The 10,657-nt window shown below is 54.8% G+C and overlaps 1 protein-coding gene across 1 annotated transcript; it reads left to right on the forward strand.

The window, feature by feature from the left end:
- Window positions 1–4,736: 4,736 nt before the first annotated feature.
- On the forward strand, window positions 4,737–9,565 carry LOC147911695 (uncharacterized). Its single transcript, XM_087427398.1, is given in 8 exon segments — window positions 4,737–5,267; window positions 5,303–5,984; window positions 6,224–6,381; window positions 6,383–6,419; window positions 6,421–6,776; window positions 6,779–6,860; window positions 6,863–8,130; window positions 8,403–9,565. Coding segments are annotated over 7 exon segments (1,932 nt in total). The 5' UTR covers window positions 4,737–4,856; the 3' UTR covers window positions 7,069–8,130; window positions 8,403–9,565.
- Window positions 9,566–10,657: the final 1,092 nt, after the last annotated feature.

The following is a 10,657-nucleotide window of genomic DNA, read 5'->3' on the forward strand; positions in this document are numbered from 1 at the left end:
CTGCACTAGGCCAGGTAATGACACAGTCTGCAAGGGAGAGAACACCAGTCCCCCAGACACCAGAGGGAGTCGCAAAGGGACTGGGGGCTTCTTGATTGTCAGCTTCAACTGAGGCCAACCAGATGTCCCAATTCCAGGTTTCAGGGTCCCACTCCTCCAACCGCTGCCCTGCCTTTCACATGAGGAACGTGGGGAGGCTAGGAGTTCAACTGACATTGGGATTCTGTAACCCTCACAATTAAACGATGCATTTGATTTTCAGCACCGTCAGCCCTGCAGGTACAGGAAGTCAGAGAATTTTTAGGGCTGTCTGTCGTGGAAGTTCTCTGGTTGTCATACTGTGACTTGAGCTGAGAGGTAAGGAACCTGAGCCTGTCATTTTTTCTCTGTGTACTCTCAGGTGCACTCGGGAATCATCCCACGCCGCGGTCTTTATAGCCACCGTTACCGCCACGACAGTCCAGGGCAGCAGCCGCTCCAGCTCCCCAGGCACTTGCTGCAGTTGGCCCTTCACCCCAGTCAACCACAGGTGAGAGCCTGATGAATCGTGAGGCCCCTGCAGGCCACAGGGTGCCTCACACCCCACTTCCCGCTGGTGAGGAGCTCGGCCCTGCACTCCAGCCCAAGGGCGGCATGACTATACCAATCCCAAAATTCCATCTTTGTGGGTCCATCTTCTGGGACCACTTCCAGTACCAATTCTGTATCAGTCGGGTGTGAGTCAGGGTACAAAAAATATACAAAGTTTCTCAACAGAGGGAATTGAATATGAGCGGTTGGTTACCCAGGGATTGGAGGGCTGAAGTGACAGAGATAATACAGGAAGAAGCTGCCGCCCCTAGAGCAAGGGGAAGAAGGGAAGAGGTTTGCATCATTGGAGGCCTAGAAGCCAGGCTGGAGGGGCGTTGAAGAGCCAGAGTCCAGATCTCTGAGCGAGGGCTGCTGCAATTTATCAGGGAAGGAGGACGCAACATCATCAGCTGAGAGGTGGAACAGGGCAGGAGGTAATTTCCAAGGCACCATCTTCCAGGTCACTGATTCTTTCTTCAGTGGCATCTATTTGTGGTTTAATCCATCTGTTGAGATTTTTATTTCAATGACTGTTTTTTCCCCTTTACTTCTAAAGTTCTTGTTCTTTTTCAAATCTGCCTGGGCTTTTAAACTTATTCCTTTTTTTTTATTATTTTTTTGGTGAGGAAGACTAGCCCTGAGCTAACATCTGATGCTAATCCTCCTCTTTTTGCTGAGGAAGATTGGCCCTGGGCTAACATCTGTGCCCATCTTCCTCTACTCTATATGTGGGACACCTGCCACAGCATGGCTTGATGAGCGGTGCGTAGGTCCGTGCTCGGGATCTGAACCTGCGAACCCTGGGCCGCCAAAGCAGAGCATGCAAACCCAACCACTACACCACCGGGCAGGCCCCTAAAGTTATTCTTATCTTTTCGATTCCTTCTTTTGTATCTTTATTGTGTTGTGTCTTAGAGGCTATTGAAGAGTTGAGGAGTTGGAGTAGCTTTATATCACAATAGTGCAAACAATTTGTAATGATCCAAGAGAACTGCTCTCTGATCTCGTAAGAATTCAAAGGTATTGTCACTCTGTGTTTCAGAGTCCCCCCTGATTAAGCACAAGAGTGGAAGGTGGTTCTTTTTTTTTTCTTTTTTTAAACTTTATTTATTTATTTATTTTTCCCCCCAAAGCCCCAGTAGATAGTTGTATGTCACAGTTGCACATCCTTCTAGTTGCTGTACGTGGGACTCGGCCTCAGCATGGCCGGAGAAGCGGTGCGTCGGTATGCGCCCGGGATCCAAACCCGGGCTGCCAGCAGTGGTGCGCGTGCACTTAACTGCTAAGCCACGGGGCCGGCCCAAGGAAGGTGGTTCTTTTTCTCACCTCTTGCCTTTATGATGTGCTGGCCCAAGGCCTGGGGGATATTCACCTGGGCTCACCTCTGTAGAGCAGAGCCCACAAAAGGGGATCAGGCTTGGAGCCCAACGTCCTTAATCTACGCCCTGCCTCGGCCACTTGCCAGCTAGTGATTCAGAACAAGCTAGCTACTCAACCGCCCTGTGTTGTGTTTTCCTCATTTCCTCATCTGGAGAATGGGGATAACAGTGCTACCAACCTCCGAGGTCTGCCATGAGGACGGGATGGGTGAGTCCAGGCACGTAGCAGACACTCATGGCCATTACCAAAAATTGTGTTATCTGGCCTCTGACGGTTACACCCTGGGAACGTCGACAGGGCCAGTCCTCTCTTTGACGGACCTGCTGATTCTCCATGAAGGTGGGAGGTGTCTTCAATTTGAGACTGCTGACCCATCTTCAGCAAGGCCTCTGGGAGTCCTGGGTGAGGGGAATCCTACGGTGAGGTGTCCCCTTCCAGGGAGGGTGGGTTTGTTCTGCCAGGAGCTCAGCAGTACAACCACGATGAGGGGCGGTTCCTCTCTCACCCAGGGGTTCGCTGAAGCCCCTCTGGCTGGTGCGGTGTAGGGGGAAGGCAGCCCCTGCTCATGGATGCTGGCGGCGGGGTGTGGGGGAGTTCTTTGCCTGCTCACTCAGACCCACACTCGGATGGGCCCACTTCTTTTTATATCTCTGTCCTTCCTTTTCGCCGTGGAAGTGACCCTTCAAGAGCACTGGTTTTAGGTGGGATCTCAGTTCTGCTCCCTCACCTTCTGAAGCCCGTTGTCCCCGAGCGCCTTGGAAACCCAGCCTGGCAGCTCCTCGAGGGGCCCCAGCCACAGCCCCCCGCTCACCCCTCTGTTTTCATTTGCTCTGTTTCCCCGGGGATTTCCCTCAGTTACCTGTGGGACACCTATGCATTTAAATAATGTAACTAAACTCTTCTCATTACATCTTTCCTTGTCTTTCTCCCAAACTGGACTGGCATCCCTGAAGAGCAGGGACTGGGTGTCTGAGTCCTGGCCTAGGCAGCACAGAGTCATGTGACCAACACACCCCTCCCAGGCCACAGTGACTGGGCCAGCAGGCCAGCTTGCCAGCCTGAGTCAACGGGAATTGGCAACGGAGAGTCGGAAATTCCACCCCGAGTCTCCCCTCACTCTGGTCACACATGGAAGGAGGCCTTTGTGCCCAAGACACACAACCCAGAAATCATCCATTGAGAGTTTAATCAATTTGGTCATATCAAAATGTATAACTTCTTTTTTTTTTTAAAGATTTTATTTATTTAATTTTTTCCCCCCAAAGCCCCAGTAGATAGTTGTATGTCATAGCTGCACATCCTTCTAGTTGCTGTATGTGGGACTCGGCCTCAGGATGGACGGAGAAGTGGTGCCTCTATGCGCACCCGGGATCCGAACCCGGGCCACCAGCATTGCAGTGCGCGCACTTAACCACCAAGCCACAGGGCCGGCCCAAAATGTATAACTTCTTGACTGCCCAAACCAGCAAGCCTAGTCTTTCAAGACAAGAGACAGACTGAGGGAAAATATTTGTAACATGCGTAACAAAGGACCAACAGCCCTGGTGTATGACAAGTAGGGTCTTTGGGGGAGGCAATTACGTAGTGTCTGTTAACATTTTAAATGTCCGCAGGTTTTGACCTGGAAATTCCACTTAGAGGTAATTATCCTACAGGGAGATTGACACATGTTCAAAACTGGTAGTTGCAGCATTAATATGAATAGCAAAAAAAAAAGGAAGAAGAGAAAGGGTAAAAGCACATCAGTTGGGGATTCATTATGTAGATGGTAGTACACGTATTTTATCAAATACCATGCTGCCAGAGAAGAAATGAGCTAGACGTTTAAAACGTGGACGGACGTGGAAGGCTTTCGAACACATATTGCTAAGTAAAAGAAAATCCCAATTAAATGTATAGGGTGTACGGGTTTTAAAACTGTGTGAATAACCATGTTGGGGATTGTGTAGAAGAATATAGTTAGAAGAGAGAAACAAAATTGTTAACGGTCTTGCTTAAAATAATGTTGTTTTGTATAAATGTTCAATTATGTGCTTTAAAAATATGCAGGGTGGTAATGTAAAATGGTACAGCGCCTGTGAAAGGCAATCTGGCAGTTTCTTTTCAAGCTAGGCATCCCCCTCCACAGGACTCAACGATTGCACTCCTGGACATTTATGCCAGAGAAATGGAAACTTATGATCACAGGAAGACCTGTACGCGAACGTTCATAGCAGGTTTATTTGTCGAAGCCTAAAACTGGGAGCAAGCAACATGTCCTTCAGTGGGGACTGTTGAACACACTGTGGTAGATCCGCACCAAGGTCTATAGCCAGCAACACACAGGAAGAAGTCACTATTAATACATGCAACACTTTGGATGGATCTCAAGGGCATTATGAGTGGGAAAAAGCCCACCTCAGGTTACGTACTGCATGGTTCCATTGATGTAACAGTCTCCGAATGACAAAATTCTAGAGATGAGAATACGATACTGGTGCCATGGGTTGGGAGGAGGAGAGGGGAGGCTGTGGCTATGAAAGGTCAACAGGAGGCATCCTTGTGAGGGAACAAGCCGGACATTGATGGCAGTGGGGATCACTTGAATCTACACGCGTGGTGAAACTGCACAGAGTGTGCGCGCACACGCCCACACCCACACCCAGACACGGATGAAACCCGGAGCAGCTCTCGGATGGCACCAATGCCGTTTCCTGCTGTGCGATCGCCCTAGATGCGCAAGATGCTGACCCTGGGGGAACCGCGGGAGGGGCCCGGCCTCTGGGAAGTGTTTTTATGTAAGTTCCGGTGAATGTAATCGCTTCAAACTACAAGCTCACACCAAAAGCACACAAGCAGGGCTTAGGCTGTACAGACAGGACGACTGGCGCGACTCTTCAGGGAGAGCCCCCGCTCTACCCGCGGGCATGTCTAGGACTCCCGCAGCCGGCCCGGCCCGACGGCGCAGAAAGGAGCGCGCGGGGGCGGACCCGAGAGGGGCGCGCACGCGGACGGCTTGTTTTGATTGGGCACAAGGAGTGTCCGTCAGACCAGAGGGGCTGGGCTTCCTCGGCGGCCTTGTGCGCGTGTCTCGTCACGAGCCGAGCCGAGCCGGGTCATTGGCGGAGCTAGCCGGAAAGGGTGGGCAGGAAGGCGGGGCGGGGCTTCCGGTAGGTGCTCTGAGCGGGCGTGAGGGGGCGGATGCGCGGGCGGCCAGGGCTGGGCCCGACACGCCCGGACGAGGATCCGGCCCGCTTGTCACCGCCCTCCGCCTCTGGGCTCCGCCCTCCGCCCCTGGGCTCCGCCCTCCGCCCCTGCGGCCAGAGTCCCCGTTCCCCGAGACCCCGGGGCCCACGCACTCTCCCCGCGGGAGGCCGAGGAGAAGCCTCGCCTGAGTCCAGGCCCCGAGAGACCGTGGGGGCTCCGTCGGGCGCCGCTCCCGGCAGGACTCTCCCCCACCATCCTGAGGGTGTCCGGCCCTCTAGACGGCCAGAGACAGTGTATGGGGGTCGCCAGGGGCCTGGTGAGGGGGGAAGGAGGGCGGCGACCCCACCGGGATGGCAAAGGGCACGGTCACTCCCTCTCCAGCTCCGCCCAGTCCTGGCCTCTGAGAGCTGCCTTGCTCCCCGCTCCTGGGAGCTTCCACCCTCCCAGGGCCCAGAATGTGCCCTGCCTCCACACACGCACACGCTCACTCCTTGCGCGGCCCACTGTGTTTCAGCGCCTCCTGAGTGTGTCCGGGACGGTTCTCTGTAAACTGTGGCTCCCCCCTCACCCCCGTACACACAAGCGTAGTCTCCGTCCAGGGAGAGGTGGGCAGAGCTGGGACCAGTACCCGGGGACGTGGTGCCTGCCAGAAGCGTCTGTCCGCGCTTCTAGAGGTGGGGACGGTGGGAAGGTAAAAGAGTCTTCCCTGTGCCATGGGACAGGTGTGGCCCGCTGGGACGGACTCCTGCCCAAGCACCCCGGTTCCCCAGGACGACCTGTGGTTGTGGCCATCAGCTGTGCCCGCCTGCCTCTCGCCTGGGGAGGTCAAAGTGAGCCCCGCAGAGAAAGCGCCTAGCTTCTCTGGAAGTGGGTGCGACCAGGAACCCTGCATCCCGGTGGTTCTCACGCCGGAGGGTGTGTGGGAACACCTGGTGGGCTTGTTGAAACCTGGGTCGCGGGGCCCCACCCCAGAGCCTCTGATCTTGAGGTGGGGCAGATCTGAGGTGGGGCCTGAGAATTTGCGACTCGCACAAGCTCCCGGGTGGTGCTGTGCTGCTGGTCCGGGAACCAACCACGCTGTGAGAAGTGCTGCTCTGCAGGCCTGAGATTCGTGGGTGTGTGCCCCCTGCCCTACCTGGGGCTGGCTTCTTGCGGGGTCCCGGCAGGTCTGGGAAACGCCAGCAGACTGCCGGCCCTCGAGAGAGCTGGGGCTTCCCATTAAGCAGCACTCACCCTTCCCTGCCTGGGTGCGCTGGAGGGCGCCGCAGCCCACAGCCCAGGGGAAAAGGTGTAGGGTTTGTACAGACAACATCGGGACATGTAGGAGGGAGGGGCGGAGATCAGGAGATCAGAGTAGTGCCTGGGAGTGGGGACGGAAAGAACTCGCTGATGAGGCACAGGAAAGACCCGAACGCGGAGCTCTCGAGTGGCAAAGGAACATGGGCCCCGAGACCGAGAACGTGGATTTGGGGGAGCATGGAGACCAGAAGGAGCGTTGTCTGCCGGGGAACTGCCCCAATAGTTGTCTGGTCTGTGGATGTGGCTGGCCCTCGAGCTGGTGGGAAGCTGCCGCCGCCACCACCTTTCCTGCCAAACGTTCCTCACCAAGAGGGTCTCGCAGCTCCTGGGTGAGGCTGCCCGGCTGCACCCCCAAGCCCCTGACCCGACACACACACCCCTCGCTTTGGCCAGTCTTTGCGGTGGTTGGTCTTTGTTCGGTTCCACGGTGCCTGTCATCTAGTTGGAGCAGCAGGTGAAATGCAGTGCCAGTCACCAGCCGCCATTTGTCCCCAGAGCGAGCGGTTGTGGGGCCCCAGCGCCGGAGCCTGTTCTGGCTGTGGGGTCAGATGGCGGAGTAGCCTTTGGCTTTCCTTTTCCTCATGGGTCACCGGGCTTTTCCTTGTCGTCTGGTTCAAGCTCTCTCTGCGTTAGTGATAGGAGCCCTGAGTCACATCTTGCTGCTGTTTTTTTCCCCACTTTGTCACTTGTCACTTGACTTTGTGGTTTGAGGTTTGTGTTTGGTCAGGCAGACGATTTTAGTGTTCATGTCATCAGACTTTCCAGGCTTTTCCTTACGGCTTCTGGGGTTTATCGACAGCTTGTTTGCTTCAGACTTACTTAGAGTGGCCTTCTCCAGTTAAAGTCGTGCATTAGTTACCCGTTGCTGCAGAACACATTACCCCAAACATAGTGCCTTAGCACGACTACCACTTGCAATCCCCCAAGTGTCTGAAGGACAGGATCCTAGAGGGCTTGGCTGGGAGGTTCTGGCTCAGGGTCTCTCACAGGCTACAGTCAAGACATCAGCTGGGGATGCAGCCATCTGGTCCCCCGGGGGTGGCGGTGGGGCCTGGGCTCTGCTTCCAAGAACACTCACCTGGCTGTGGCAGGGGCCTCATGCCTCCCCACGGGGCCTCTCCCTAGAGCTGCTCAGGGCAGGGCTCCCCCAGAGCCAGTGACCCAACAGAGACCGAGCAGGAGAGGGTGGCCCCAAGGTCGGAGCCGCAGTCGTTTTATAACTTCGTCTCTAAGTGACACCCCCTCACCTCTGCTGTACTTTTATGGGTCACAGAGGTCAGCCCTGGAATGGTGCGGGAGGGAACGACACCCACTAGGGCGTAGGTGGTTCACGTTCACGGCGAATGAGAAGGCTCTGAGGAGTGTCCTTGCTCCTGAACCTGGGTGTGGGACTCCTGGTCCGGCACCGACCCCTCAGGAACGCGTCCTTTGCCTAAGCCTGTGTTTGTAAGGGCAGAGAGTGGCTCTTTCCGTCTTTAAAGGGTTGCAAACAGAACACACAGACAGGAAGAAGAATACGCGACAGAGCCCCTGTGTGGCCCGAAAAGCCCACGGTGTGTGCTCTCTGCCCCTTGCAGAGGGGTTTGCAGCCCTGGTGGCGGTCCCAGCGAGTTGTGCAGCTCCGGCACAAGGGCAGGAAGCTCTTTCTCATCGCGGCAGCCAGCCCGCAGCCAGCCTGTTCAGCGCTAGTGTCGCGTGAGTCCCCACCCAGGCCCTGGCCCCAGGATGTTCCCCGACCTCCAAAGTCCCCACTCCCTCTCCTCCCCAGGGGCTGGAGCGGCGGCAGCTGCCCTGCCTGAGGCGGGGGTGACCTCTCTCTGCACCCAGGCACGGTCCCTCCGCTCCCCCCCTCCCCTCCCCTCCCTTCCCGTCTTCCACCATGCTGCCAGCAAAATGGGTGGGGGCAGGGAGTGGAGTGGTGTGGGCCACATTGTGGACGTGCAGGCCGACAAGCCCCTTTTCCTCAGTGACGGTGTCAGGTAGCCCTGTGCTGGGCTCTGGTGGCTCAGGTGGTGGCAGACGCCGGCCGGGATGGGGCAGCCGAGTGTCCAGTTGGTCCCGGGAAGGAGCTCCCGCTGAGGCCAAAGGAGGCCCTTTGTGTCTTGTTTCCCTGGATACACGCCCGCCCCAGCCTTCCTGACTGGGACTCGGAGATGACTTCCCGTATGGACAGCTAATCTTCGACAAAGGAGCCAAGAACATACAATGGAGAAAGGAAAGTCTCTTCAGTATGTGGCGTTGGGAAAACTGGACAGCCACATGCAAAAGAATGAGACCAGACCACTATCTCACACCATACACCAAAATGAACTCAAAATGGATTAAAGACTTGACTGTAAGACCTGAAACCATCAAACTCCTAGAAGAGAACACAGGCAGTACACTCTTTGACATCGGCCTCAGCAGTATCTTTTTGGATCTGTCTCCTCAGGCAGGGGAAACAAAGGAAAAAATAAACAGATGGTACTGCATCAAACTAAAAAGCTTCTGCACGGCAGAGGAAAAGATGACCTACCGACTGGGAGAAGATCTTTGCAAATCATATATCCGATAAGGGGTTAATCTTCAAAATATATGAAGAACTCATGCATCTCAACAACAACAAAAAGGCAAACAACCCAATCAAAACATGGGCCAAGGATCTGAACAGACATTTTTCCAAAGAAGATATACAGATGGCCACAGGCACATGAAAAGGTGCTCAACATCACTAATCCTCAGGGAAATGCAAATCAAAACCACAATGAGCTATCAATCACCTCAGTGCCCCTCAGAATGGCTATTGCTAACAAGACAAGAAATAACAAGTGTTGGCGAGGGTATGGAGAAAAGGGAACCTTGTGCACTGTTGGTGGGAATGCAAACTGGTGCAGCCACTATGGGAAACAGTATGGAGGCTCCTCAAAAAATTAAAACTAAAACTACCATATGATCCAGCAATTCCACTTCTGGGTAAATTCCTCTTTTGGATAAATACTTCCAAAGAACGCTAATTTGAAAAGATATATGCACCCCTACATTCATCACAGCATCATTCACAATGGCCAAGACACGGAAACAACCAAAGTGCCCATCAACGGATGAGTTGATAAAGAAGATGTGGTATGTATACACATGGACTACTACTCAGCCATAAAAAGACGAAATTGTGCCATTTGTGACAATACAGATGGACCTTGAGGGTATTGTGCTAAGCAGAGTAAGTCAGAGGGAGAAAGAGAAACACTGTTATGACTGCACTCATGTGGAAGATAGACAAACAAATGCACACATAGACATGGAGAACAGATTGGTGGTTACCAGGTGGTGGGGGTGGGACTAAAGGGGTAAAGAGGGACCTTTCTACGGTGACGGATGGAAACTAGACTTTTGGTGGTGAATGCGATGTGTGTATACAGAAGTCGAAATCTAATGACGTACACCTGAAATCTATATAATGTTATAAAGCAATGTGACCTCAGTTAAAAAAAAAGAGAGAGAAATGACTTCCCAGTGACGTGCTTGGTGGCTCTGAATTTGTCACACAGGTTCTGTGGGCGGTGAGTGCTTTTCCTGTTGGCTCGCTGCTGGGCAACACTGGGGCCATTGGCGACAGCTCCTGGCACTGTCTGAGGCCACCGTGCACCTCTTGAACCCGAGGACAGGGGGTTTTGGGGAACCGGGCTCGGTCTCCTGGGAGCAGAAGCAGAAGACTGAGGCAGTGCTTGCTGGGCCTTACCTCAGGGCTCGTGGCCATGGCTCGTGGGGACACCCCTCAGCCAGAGTGTCGGGCCACATGGCCCTGGGGCTCCTGAGACGCCAGGCCCGGTGAGACGCAGCCCCACACTCCTGGGCCACCTGACCACTGTCCTCACTGTCCCCCTGGCCTGTGACCGAGTGGAGCCGCCTTCCAGTCCCTCGGCCCTGGGCAGGAGGCACACCAAGGGGGGCTCAGCTTCCCTGCAGTCTTCCCTCTGAAGCAGCCTGCCCACGGAGGCCTGGGGGGCCGGATGGGCACTGGGTCCCCCTGGACCCTGCTCCCCAGTGCCCTTGCCCGGGGGAGCTCCTGCGAGTGGCCCGCTCTGGGGATGGGCATAGTCATGGCAGCAGCCAGACCCTGTCCCCACCCACCCGCCAGCCCACCTTCAGTGCCCATCTTTTTTTTTTTTTTTTTTGTGAGGAAGATCAGCCCTGAGCTAACATCTGATGCCAATCCTCCTCTTTTTGCCGAGGAAGATCAGTC

This window comes from Ceratotherium simum, chromosome X, assembly GCF_057802395.1.
Source record: "Ceratotherium simum simum isolate JZ-2026a chromosome X, ASM5780239v1, whole genome shotgun sequence".
Taxonomy (NCBI): Eukaryota; Metazoa; Chordata; class Mammalia; order Perissodactyla; family Rhinocerotidae; genus Ceratotherium; species Ceratotherium simum.